At 39.0% G+C, this 12,866-nt stretch overlaps 1 protein-coding gene across 7 annotated transcripts in view; it reads left to right on the plus strand.

Moving 5' to 3' along the window:
* Nucleotides 1-12,866, plus strand: part of ZNF106 (zinc finger protein 106) — a gene marked incomplete at its 5' end in the record, with an annotated part of 67,266 nt that overhangs the window by 27,297 nt on the left and 27,103 nt on the right. For 6 of the 7 annotated variants that reach the window (XR_014228872.1, XM_082318331.1, XM_082318332.1 and 3 more), the window contains 11 exons: nt 2,640-3,417; nt 3,802-3,857; nt 4,356-4,501; nt 4,808-4,942; nt 5,843-5,959; nt 6,806-6,997; nt 8,095-8,157; nt 9,186-9,305; nt 9,772-9,843; nt 11,286-11,357; nt 11,990-12,136. Coding sequence is in view for 6 of the 7 variants with exons in the window: in XM_082318331.1 (XP_082174457.1) it covers nt 2,640-3,417; nt 3,802-3,857; nt 4,356-4,501; nt 4,808-4,942; nt 5,843-5,959; nt 6,806-6,997; nt 8,095-8,157; nt 9,186-9,305; nt 9,772-9,843; nt 11,286-11,357; nt 11,990-12,136 (1,898 nt within the window). The remainder of the gene's footprint in view (nt 1-2,639; nt 3,418-3,801; nt 3,858-4,355; nt 4,502-4,807; nt 4,943-5,842; nt 5,960-6,805; nt 6,998-8,094; nt 8,158-9,185; nt 9,306-9,771; nt 9,844-11,285; nt 11,358-11,989; nt 12,137-12,866) is intronic. The other variant, XM_082318335.1, reaches the window with a different exon arrangement.

Below are 12,866 nucleotides of genomic sequence, written 5' to 3' on the forward strand. Positions count from 1 at the left end.
CTTACCCAAAGCCTTGGCTTAGATAATTTGAGATAAAGATTCATAAGTAAGATCCTTGTTAAAGATCAATATAGCCAACACAATTTTTTTTTCCTTCAACTGAAGTGGAAAATACTATTGGAAAAAGCCATGCTGTTCTACTTTTCTAAGTGTATTTTTTCTCAAGCACAAGGTAAGTGTTGGCTGAACTGAAGCTTAGACTTCTGTAAATACAAGAATTTGCAGTTTGCTTCAGATGTAGAATTCTGTATAAATAGTGCTCTTGTGCTTTTTTTATTCACCATTGCATTTCCTGTATTCCATTGTGTTATGTTACATTAATGTAGTATTGCGAATTTTGCTTCATCTCTTTTTGGAGGATTTGACAGGGATTATGAAGCTCTAGAGGTGTGCACTAAAGTAAACTGGAGGAAGGGGCAGAATCAGCTTTTGCATTTGTTTGCATTGTTAAACTCAGCTTGTAGAAAGCCACTACCTTTCCTTCGCTTTCCCATCTTTATTGGCATGTGCCATTCTGTTATGCTTAAACATCAGTGAAGAGAGGTGTCATTTTTCTTTAATGTTGCTAGCTGCAGTGGCATAAAGCGTCTTGCTTTCAGAATCTTCGAATTTCATTGCTGTCTGTGCAGGCACAACAGAAGCTGAAGAGGCATTTTAGTTTTTTCTCATAAAGATGAACCTTCAATGTATAGCTGTATTTGTTAGTTAAATAATTACTTTAAAAATGTCTTAATCACATTTAGCATATTTGTCAGTTTCCTACAAACTTATTTTTGACATATTAAAAGCAAGAATGTTCTTTTGATATTTGTTTGTCAAATTAATGTGGTTTTGGTATTGATCAACACCTATATGTGCTACATTTAAAATGAGCATCTGTCATCAAATGAGTTTGGTAATTTGGGGGGAAAGTAAGCATTTACTATCAAGTAAACTCTGTAATTTGAGGGAGAGGAATTCTGTCTGAGGGCAGACTATCTGCTTTCTGGGGGCTGAACATCTGCTGACATGGCTTGTCAGCTTCCCTTGGAGGTCAGCTCAGCCTTGCTTTGAAGGAGCTGATTGCACTTGGTTTCCCCCAACCACCAGCAATCTCTCCCACCTGCAGATCTGAGTGATTCTGTTTTCTTGCACTACCATGGTGATTTCCCGCTTCCTTTTCTAACACCTGCAGTAGTCCAAGTGCTGAGAATTAATAACTTCTGGGTTTAGAAATTTCAGTTTAAGTTGCAGGTTACTCTTATTTTACTGTTTATTTTGTTTTTTTAAGTGACCAAGCTCCTTCCCTCCCCCTTCCTGTGGGAAATGAGGGACCCACGATGTTAGCAGTGTATTCAGAATTTAAGGGTTTGTGTGCCTTCTTCCCAGTATAATTCTATGCAGTAACTGTTTAAACCTCGTCTAAGCACTCATTTCCTTTGTATAGAGGGCTTTCTAATAGGTTGCAACTGTGTATGACAGTTATGGGTCAGGGCAAAACCAGCTTTCCATTGATTTACTTTAAATACGATATACCCTACGCTGTCAGCAAGTTCTAGTTTTATCTTGGAAATTCCCATCTGAGGAAGGTGTGGGGCGTGATGTTCACATTTAAGCTGTCTCTAGTTGGATGCGTAATTCTAAAGCATCAAATTTGTACTGTGATGTGTTAAACGGTCCAACAGCTTTGTCTAAGCAGTGCTGTAAGTTTAGTTTGCTGGTTTCTTAAGAGACTGAAGCAGGGAAATGTTTCAAATACTGCCAGCTTCCCATTCACATTGAATTATTTATATAATTTATTTAATTATATAAATTGTTATTATAAAATTATAAATTATTTATATAATTTATTCACCCAATAAATGCACTGCAATAAATGAACTTAAAACATCCTGTTCTGGATTGTAGTTATTGCAAGTGCAACTGGGGAATTTTAGGGTGTGGGAAACAGCTGTGAGATGCTACCTGTGCTCTTAGCCTGTCTCAGTTGAAAGGTTGGATTCATTTGTTCATATTACCTTCAAATTAAAATGACAGGGAGAGTATGTTTGCCCCATCGCTTAGTCCACCAAAGATGAACTAAAAAGCGTACCCTGATGGCTTCCAGCACTGCCATTCCCAGGATAGAAAGTATGATGCTGCCAATTTGGTTGTGCATGACTCATCTACGTTGAGTTAGGTCCAGGTAACTTGGTAGAAATAACTAATGCAGATGAGTTAAGCACAAGGTCTTCAAAGTATGTCACAAAGCAGCTGAGATGTATTAGGCATGCATTGGTTACTACCAGTCCTACAGCAGTGGTGACAGCTGGTAAGGGAGCACACAGTGAAGGGTGGTAGCATCTTAAGCTGACAATGTAGGATTCACCAAAGGTTGTTTGTCAGAACTTTAAAAGCATAGTCAGCCAGCAGCTTGAATGATGTGCCCCTTTCCTTTGCTTCTGGGTACACAGATAAACATTTTATTCCCCAGCTATGTTTTTTAAAGGCTGGATAGCTGACTGAAATAGCAGATCTGCATGTGCATATAGCTTTCAACATGTAGGCATAGGTACTTTACATGCACAACTAAGTATAAACAAAAAAATGCAGGGAAAGCAATTTTGCGTAAATATTTGTTGCTGTACAGATTGAATATAACACTAGTCTCTTTCCTTCAGAGGAGACCAACCAGAAAACTTCAGTGTATCCAGTTATCTCTGCAACCATATCCCTATCAGAGCTGGCAGCTTGTTTCCAACACACTAATCAAGATGTTCACAAGCCTGCTGCGGACAGGGGGAAGGCTGGACTTCCTGAGAACCCTTCTCATTCTCTGTCTGTTTTCAGCAAGAGAGAAGCAAATGATACAGTGACTGAAAGCTTTTTACTGGATCAGTGTGGCACGTCTCTTCCAAAGCATTCAGTCCTTCTAGAAATGCCAATGGATAAAACTCCCAAATTGTCATCAGAACCGTCTGAGCAACAGACAGCAACCACTGTAGTCCCAGCAGAAAAAGGGAACAGGAGGAGGAGAAAGTTAAGGAAGAAGAAAACTCTGAGGGCAGCCCACGTGCCAGAGAACAGTGATACAGAACAGGATATAATTGACTCTAAGCCTGTCCGGAAGGTCAAGGGTGGAAGGGTTCCTAAAGGAGAAAAAGTTACGACATCCACTCCTCCAAGACAGGAGGATGGAGCTACTGCTCAAACAGCAAGAAACAAAGATGAGAATGACAGTGATGCTTCTCTGGAACTAGTGGAAGTTCCAGCAGCCCAGTGTGAGGTGGTTGATGTTGGTTCATCAGAGTCGGGAGACGAGAAACCAGACAGTCCATCAAAGAGGGATTCACGCAGCTCTGTGGATCAAGCAGTCATAGAGGCGTCTTGCTCTGGTTATGATGAAGTGAGCTCTACCAGTGAGATTGGCACAAATTATAAGGATGATGGGAAAAGAAGGTGAGATTGTTGTAGATCTCTCAAAAGTAAAGCATTAAACAATATTAATAAGAGGCTTCTCCCCCCCCCCCCCCCCCCGCCCCTTCAGAAAGTCTTACAACATCAGTAACTTTTAATTCCATTCAGGAGTGAAATAAGAGGGAAAATGAAAATTGAATTTGCTTTTTTTGGTCCAACAAATGAATGTGTCCTGTTACCTACTAATTTCTGTGATACAAGAACAAGGCAGCCCTCCACGGAAAGTTTGTTTTTGAGCTTATCTGTTACAGCTTCTTTTCCACTAAGTGCAGAGTCTTGTATTCTGGAGTATTACTTACTCCAATATTTTGTCTGACAATGAACATGCAAAGTCCAATCTCGCTACTCTTTATTTCTGTGTTACAGCGTGGCTGAGACGCAGACTTCCATATCATCACTTAGAGGATCAAAGAACTCATCAGGTATATCTTTTAAGCTTTTCTTCTGATACTTTGTGTATAATGTCTTGCAGGACTTCGAGTTAAGTCTCAATCAGGCTGCTTTTAGAGGGGAATTCTGCCCTGAAGATAAAAACGTGCACTAAAAACTGAAGTGGGAAGTGATGCATACTCACTTACGTCATCTCTCATTGAATGCTTTGTGCCTTGACCCCTCCACATCCCCCTGCCCCCTCCCCCATGAATACTTCTGCTCCAGTCTCCGCAGAGCTGTAGGACAAACAATAATATGATCCTTTTGCTGTTTTAAAGGTCTTTCTGGACTTAACATCACATAAAGGTCTTTCTGGCATTTTATATTGCCTTCTGCCACTTACAGGCTCCAGCTGGGACCCACAATGAAATCTGACTTTAAGGTGCTGAGCCCATGAAATAGTTCTGCTGTTTGGTAATGCAAACAACAGTAGTGTGTTTGCTTGTGTGTGTTCACATAATCAAATTACATATGTTTCTGTCCTACAGAAGTGTCTTCAGAGCCAGGTGAGGATGAAGAACCTACAGAGGGAAACTTTGAGGGACACCTGGCTGCAGTGAATGCTATTCAGATTTTTGGGAATTTGTTATATACCTGCTCAGCAGACAAAACTGTTTGTGCCTACAATTTGGTTGTAAGTAAGGTTGTGGAAATGGTGCTACATTAATTGTAGTCACAAGGTTGCAATTCTGTTTTTGTAAAGCCTTACTGTGTCGTTAAGGAAGCAGCTGCTTTTTCAAGCGCTTTATTTTTTTTATTCTATTCTTCAAACCTCTCTTCTTCTCCTCCCCAACCCCTTCTCCCTATGAGAGGGGTAAGGGGAGATGGATTGCTGCATGTGTCCTGCTTTTGTTAGCTGTCCTACTCTACTCTGTCAGGCGCAGATCCCGAGAGGCATTATGGGCCTTTATGTTGACAGACCCTATGCTTTCCTTTTCAGAGCAGGAAGTGTGTGGCCATCTTCGAAGGACATACTTCAAAAGTGAACTGCCTCCTCGTCACTCAGACAAATGGGAAGAATGCTGCACTCTACACTGGCTCAAGCGACCACACTATCAACTGTTACAATATCAAGGTACTCAAACTCTGTTGATGAACATGTACTGCTTTTTTATGCAAGTGTTTCTTTGCAAATATAAATGAAAAAAGCCTTGTAAACCCATATGAGCTGGACGTGAGCCCCACTTCGTACCTCATTAGAGTGGAGCAGAAAAAACAAAAAAATAAACAGCAAACCATGAAGTGATTTACTACCCTAATCTTTTGGCTAGCATGTCACCAGAGTTTTTGCCAAAACAGTGTGATGAGTTCCCGAATTTTGGCAACACCAAAGTGCAGGATGGTTGTCTGCCCGTGAATATCGTATTTGTCTCACTGTATTTCTAACTCCATTGCTTATGCAAGGCACTGCTCTCTTTGTAGAGCAGCTATAAAGAGAACAGGAATCTACTATTCTGAGGACAGGTGGAAGAGCAGACTGAGACTTCCTGAAGCTGGACTTTAAAGGATAAATGATAGGAAGACTCGTCCAATCTGTGGCTTGAAGGACTAGAAAGCAAATATCTGCTTCAAGGGGCAAACTGCTGGAGGTTTTTGACTCTTAAACTGATGATTCATGGCACTTCCCTGTGGAGGACTTCATGGGGATTCCTCAAACCCAAGCATGTAACAGGGTATTTTTCATAGATAGATAGTCTGTAGTCTAGACTTCTATGTACATTAGCAGTTGTGACTAGAATAAAGCTTTTAGGGTTATAACTGGTTGCTGAAGTACAGGCAAGTCTCCAAGGTGGGAGTGAGCTGATTAAAACCAGGATCAAACTGCCATGTGATGCCAGATTTTTATATGTTTTTCTCCAGCTCTGTTGGTTCAAAAAATGCAGCTGGTAGGTGAAAATCATCATTCACTTCAGGCTTTTTTCCCTGAATTGTTTTCAGTTAATGAAAAGCTTTAAATATGTCTTTTTGTTGCCAGACCAGAGAGTGCATGGAACAGTTTAAATTGGAAGATCGAGTGCTCTGTTTACACAGTAGATGGCGGATCCTTTATGCAGGCCTTGCAAATGGCAGTGTGGTTACTTTCAGCATAAAGGTTAGCTTGTTTAAGTATTGGCACCTAAAAGCCTGTTGCGATGCTGTTTCTCTCCACTTTGTGTTTGTTTCCATTCTTTCTCTTGAGTAGTAAGCATATTTGTAATTAAAGGATTTTGGTATAAATGGTCACTGTGAGCCCCTTTTGGTCCTTTATTTTGTCAGTGCATGAAGCTGTCCCATCTCCCCTTCCCTCCAGTTACCTCTTTCTTAACCACTGTGTTGTCACGTTTTTCCTTAAGGTTCCACCTGGCCTACCAGTCATGTGCCATGAGACTTTTCTGACACAGTTGATTATTTGTGAATTCTCCTTTCTTGCCCGTCAAAGTAGTGTGAGAGACTTTAATGTGTTGCTGGTTTTGCCTGCTGCCTTTGCAGTTATAGAAGAGATTCATTCACTTGGTTTTCTGGCAAAGAGGCTTAATCAACAGTTCCCATGATAAGAGTGAATACAAATCATTATTTAAATGAATTATTTTTCTGATTATTCTTTTCATGGATCCTAGACTAACTTCTTAAATTTATCCTTACAAATTTATTCTGTTTTGCATTTTTCTCATAACACTATTTCCTGTCATTGTTCTAACTCGGAAGGAGGATTGGCTGGACCTTTGCTAAATAATGAAATATTTTTTTAAAAGACAGAAAATCGAAGCCCAACATAAGGAGTTATTTCCTTGATTTGGAAACTTACTTGTTAAGATGCATCTCTACTACTGCTGAAACGGTGTGTTACTAAACTGAAATCAGATGCTATAACAAGTACAACGCAAAAAGGACTCAGTGGTCTAGTCAGTGTCATAGCAAAGTTTTAATTCTTAAACACCATTTTTTCCTTCTGCGACAGAACAACAAGCAGGTTGATACCTTTGAATGCCATGGCCCTCGAGCAGTGAGCTGTCTTGCCACAGCTCAGGAAGGAGCACGCAAGTTGTTGGTAGTGGGCTCCTACGACTGCACCATCAGCGTGCGAGATGCACGGAACGGGCTGCTTCTCAGAACCCTGGAAGGTCACAGCAAGACTATACTCTGCATGAAGGCAGGTGTCTCTGAAAATACGTTTTTGACAAAGAATGCTTAAAATTATGTGTTTCTTCTTTTTCTTCCTCATCTAGTAGTGAGCAGATTGTGGTAGGAAATACAAGATTTCTCTATTTTAAATGATAAAGACTGAGTAATTTGGTAGGAAAATTGTCTCTGGCTGGCTGCCATGTCTCGTGTTCCCAGCAAAACTGTTGGGGGGGTGTGTGTAGGAAGCACATTTATTTCATCTTGTTAGAAGATTCAGGGAATCTTGAAATGTGAGTTTGCCAACAGAGGAAAAGTTGGGGAAAAGGTGAAGCTAGTTTTCACATACCCTGATTGTACAAACCTCAGAGGAAACTGGAAAAAAATGTAACTCTGGAGAAGGATTCTTTTTTAATAGAAGAATCACTGTCACTTATTTACAGGTTTCCAGCTCCTGAGAGTACAAGCTGGAACATATGCTTGTCTGACTGCTTTGCTGTGACCACTGCCATGTAACAGATAGGGGATGACTTCCATAAATTGTATTTGTCATGTTAGATGTTATGGTGCAGTGGCACAGCCTTTTTTGCCCTGTGGACTATCCTAGTCCTGCTTGTGTGGCAGCATACTGTGGTCCCTTCTTGGTCGATGATGGATCTATTAAGCTTCCTTTCTAGATTGTCAGGAGCACAGTCTTTCTTACGTGACCAGAATGTAAGTGCACAGCACATCCAATTTTTTCAGAAAACAATGGACTTTACTGTACATGTGCAGAGCAGCATTCTGCATTCAGTTTGCTTGGTCCCTGATCTGCTGTTGAGCTGTCCCTGGGAATAATCTATAGGTAGGACAAGTTAGCCTGGTGGGCTGCAAGTTAACAGCTTCTGATGTCAATTGTGAAGCGTCAAAAGTCATTACGATAGCATAGTACATTTTCTAGCTCTCATGTAAAGAACTCGGTGCATGGGTTTTTTTTTTTCCCCATACTTTCTGTTGATTTTAAGACTGTCAAATTTAGGAAATATTACAGTGCAACTTTAAACTGAACAGCATCTTAATGTTTTGCTTGCCCGTTTCCATATTTGTTACAAAAATAACACTATTCTCTTCCTCCCGCCCCCCCATAAGGTTGTGAATGATCTGGTATTCAGTGGCTCCAGTGATCAGTCTGTCCATGCCCACAACATTCATGTAAGTCTCGTATATAAAGCTGGAATGACTTTTGCTATTAAGGCAATGAATTCCTGTGCTATAAAGTCAGCATTTCCAGAATTTTTGACTGGCTGGTGGGGCAGAATGTCTTCCAGAAAAGGAAGTCATATGTTTTTGTCAATGTGACTACTCACAATAGCTAACTAAGGAGGGATGCAGAGGATAAAACACCTTGGGAAACATAATCATGCTGACTCTTGTAATATGATATGCAATGCCTTTTTATCTGGGCATCTTGCTTTTGCAAATATTACTACAAATGTGCTGATAATGTGGAAAGGGTTCAGAGCAAAGCCATGTGAGAGATTCTGGTGGGGGAAGAGTTTCTTTATTACAGGAAAAACTTGAGGAACACAAACAGTGTTCCAAACTAGCTGGTTCAAAAGCCGCTTTTCTGTTGTGAATGCTCTGTCTCTAGCCTTGCCACTCTCTTCCTCTTTTACACCATCTTTCCCCTGTGCTAGCAGAAGCATTCATGTAGCTATGCAGTAAGTTAGATTAAGAAACTTATCAGAGTTAAATTTTAATTGACAAAAAAATTGTATATTTCTGTGTATTTAACTAAATTTGCTCATTGATCCTTGTGGCTACATAAATACTGCTAGTACTAATAGCACAGTACTAGTTGCAGGATAGGTGGGAACATGTAACTAATGAGGGAAAGAGAAGTAGACACTTTTCATAGTGGCAGGCATTTCTGTTGTACTGGAATGGCTCTTTGTTACCTTGGGCAAAGAAAAGGATAAGTTGTATTTGATCATAATCTAGAAGTGCCTTCACAGGAAGTGGAAGTCTAATTAAGGGTGTTTCCATTTTTTGAGTAGTGAGCATTGAAGCAAGCTACCCTATCTAGGTTAGATAAAACTCTCTTGTTCTGTTGTTTTTCAAAAAAAAAAAAAAAAAAAAAAAAAAAAAAAAAAAAAACCACCAAAAAAACCAAAACCAAAAACCAAACACACAACAAAAAAAAAATCACACCTATTTGCCTTTGTTTTTTCTTGATGCAGACTGGAGAGCTGGTACGGATCTATAAAGGCCATAACCATGCAGTAACGGTTGTGAACATTCTTGGGAAAGTGATGGTGACAGCATGTCTGGATAAATTTGTTCGTGTTTATGAATTACAGGTAAGAAAATAGATGGTTACTAATGACATTTACCTAATGTGCTAATTAACGATTTTGAAGTCAAATAGAAGTGATCTTTGTACTTACTGGTCTCTGGCCCATCCCTCTCTTTCCTGTCACTCAGAATGTATAGTTGTCTCACTAGCCAAAATACATGGGTTTTAAAGAATATAACTTAAACCATTTTTTTTAAAACCTGAGTTATGCTAACATAATGACAGCTCAGAAAAGTGGGGACATGTCAGTTTTGTCTGCTTGAAAGACCAAGTGCTTAGTTGGACAAAAAGACTCACAGGAGTAACGTAAGCAAAAGTGAGTTTTCATGGTGGCTATGAAGTTTGGAATCCACCAGGGGAGTTTAGTTGCTACCCAGGAAACTGCTCTTGGAAGCACTGGCATTTACATGTCTGTGAAAAATGGCATTAACTGTCACGCTATTAAAATGTCTGTCTCTCTTTCTTTCAAGTCGCACGACCGCTTGCAAGTCTATGGAGGCCACACAGATATGATCATGTGTATGACCATCCATAAGAGCATGGTAACTTCCTTCTTTTCACTGGTCTCAAAGAGAAGTTGTAATTTCCACAAGTATATACAAGATAGTTTAAATTTTTTAGATAATGAAATCAACCTGCTGTCTGACTAAGACAGAGGAACTTAGAAATATCAGCCAAAAAATCAAGTTGCTACAACAACTATGTTGTATTTATGTAATATTATTGTCTGGGGAAAAAATACGTTCTAGCTTACTGTAGTCTTAAAACAAGAGCTCTGTTTACAGGGATGATTGCAATGAAGAGGCTAGAAATAGTAAAATACTCCCTCTTTTCAAGCATCAATCCTTTTTGACTTTCACTTGAGAGTTACACAGATGCTGGAGAAAAACTTCACGCACAGTCAAACCTCTAGTAACCTTTGATAAAACCTAAGCAACCGTATGCAGTTCATTTAGCTGCATGGATTTCTTCATGCATTTGCACTGTAAGATAGGTTTCAAAAGCACTTGTGGATAAATAACTTGCTTAAAATAGTCATTAAAAGCACTTATTTGCCTGCATGTGTAGGAATTAGTTTCTTTCAGATTGTAAAATAAGAGGTATAGTAATGCTCTGTAATAACAGAAGAATCAAGTCTTAACAGAACTGATCTCCTACTAATTGGAATACGTACTGCCCAAGCTTTCACGTCTCATGTGAGTGAGAGAGCAGGCTTTGTGCTTGCAGTCCGAGACTTGAGCTGTCCCCCAGCAATAGTCTGGTTTGGGCATTCTCAAATCCAAGAAGTGTTCAGATGAGAAGCTTAGTGATGAGTGAAAGATTATAATTTTCTGTAGTAGTCTTTAATAGTAAAGTGTAGTCTCTTACAAACAGCAGATTGGCTGTTATATCCTAGTGATGAATTTCTAAGAGACAAAAGGACTTGAACAAAAATAACAAATGAAATCTTCAGCTTGCAGAGTTTTCTGTACTATGTGAGGACTTTTTTTAATGATGAATGTTCTTTATGGGATTACGAGCGTCTGACATCCTTTACTTTCCAAAGGACAATTTTCTGTAAAGCATTGGCCTAACAAAAGTGGTTTTTAAGACGTCATTTTGCCTGCCTTTTCAGGACCTGCATCAGGCCTCTCTTCCTGAAATCCTGATGTTCTTCCTCACCCTTTCTCTCCGTCCCTTTTTGATATACATATAACTGGTTAAGTCCTGGACATATTGAACTTGACGTTTACACCTAAAATTTTTTTCACTTCAGTGGATAGTAACATTATATTTTAAAGTTTTCTGACCTTCTATCACTGATAGTGTCATGTGTGTAAAAGTTCTGGAAACATTTCTTATTCATTAGTAGGTAGAAGCCTTGCATGTTGATATTTTATTGTTGTTCACCTAATATACTCTACACTGAAGCCTCCTTCAAAATTTTACTTCATTTGTTTTCTGTTCTTCCCAGCTTGCTTATCCATAAATGTTTCTTTTACAGATCTACACTGGATGCTATGATGGCAGTGTCAGAGCTGTGAGGCTTAATCTGATGCAGAATTATCGTTGCTGGGTAATGAACAAAATGTTTTTAGCCTTCCTTTTTTATAGTTCTTAGACTAATTTTCTGGGGGTGGTCACTACTCCGTCTTGGATAGCTTGACCTTTATTATAATTCAATAATATTTTTAAAATGTATATGTACATTTTAAATGTAAGTATATATCACTAGTTCCATTTTACATGGTCTTCAGTATATCTGTATGCTTTGGGGAAAGTTGGTAGCAGCATCTTAAATTATTTTTCTTTGTGGCAATTTTTAGATAGTGACATGTAACTGTTTAAAACCAAAAACTTCAGCTGAGTGACACAGAAAAGCTGATTTACTCTGCTAAATAAGTTTAATTAAATTCCCAATGACTCTGTCTCAGGTAAGCTTAAATCTTGTAAAGACTTAGTTCCTTTCTTCCTCCTGCCATTCTTGCTTATGGTCTAGGCTGGGCTAGAGGCAGGAAGAATCTCTGTAAAGCTGTAATTAAAGGAATAGAGACCATTGAGAAGGGAAATGGAATAAGAAGATTAAACCGTTACAGGAGGTGGCATGTGTGTGAACAGTCTCGGTAGAATATTGTCAAGTTGCAAGAAGAAAAGCATTTGCTAAAATTCTTTTCCCCTGGCTTATTCTGGCATGTTTTTTTCTACCAGTGGCATGGATGTTCGCTGATCTTTGGAGTTGTGGACCATCTGAAACAACACTTGCTAACTGACCACACCAACCCAAATTTTCAGACCCTAAAATGTCGTTGGAAGAACTGTGATGCTTTCTTTACTTCCAGGAAAGGTTCCAAGCAGGTATGTGGTTGAACTGACATGGTTGTATTTCGTAGTATAAAGTACTTTGTATCACCACAACTGTGGGACTTGATCCTATTTCTCTTAAAAAGGGTTAAATTCTTCTAGTCTTGACAGGCTTAACTGCACACAGTTATGGTCATACAAGGCTAATAGGGTTCAATTCAACCTGTGACAGATGAAGAGTGCAGCTAAGTATGATAACTTGAGATATGGTCAATTTAAAACAGTTTGATCCTAAAATATTACATGAAAATGGTAAAATTCTTGAAATATTAGAAGAAATTTTAGTAACTATACTCAAGATGTTTTTAAGTTTTTGTAGGAAAAAATTATTTTTAGGATGAACAACCATCAGTCTCAAAACAGATTTTTATCCTCTTAATTTTTATCCATCACTACCCTTCATTGTTGTGGATGCTGATGCTGTTTATCTTTCACACAGGATTGGTTTTGCTAACAATCTTTCAATAAGTATAATGCATAAATTTCTGAATAAATGTTAGTGCAGATGGGGGAAAAAAAATGAAGAAGGAATGAGAGTTGGATGCCAGTTGGATTAAGTGATGTGGAAAGGGTTGGGGGTGGATGGAAGGAGGGTTGTTACCTATAGACTGATTGGTAGAATCCACATTTTACTGCTTGGCAATATAAACTACCTTCCTGTTGAATGCTTTTCAAAATACACAATGGAAGGAGGTTTCTTTGAGAACTAAGAAACAGAAGCCTT

The sequence above is a fragment of the Platalea leucorodia genome (genome assembly GCF_965183815.1).
Source record: "Platalea leucorodia genome assembly, chromosome: 7".
Classification (NCBI taxonomy): Eukaryota; Metazoa; Chordata; class Aves; order Pelecaniformes; family Threskiornithidae; genus Platalea; species Platalea leucorodia.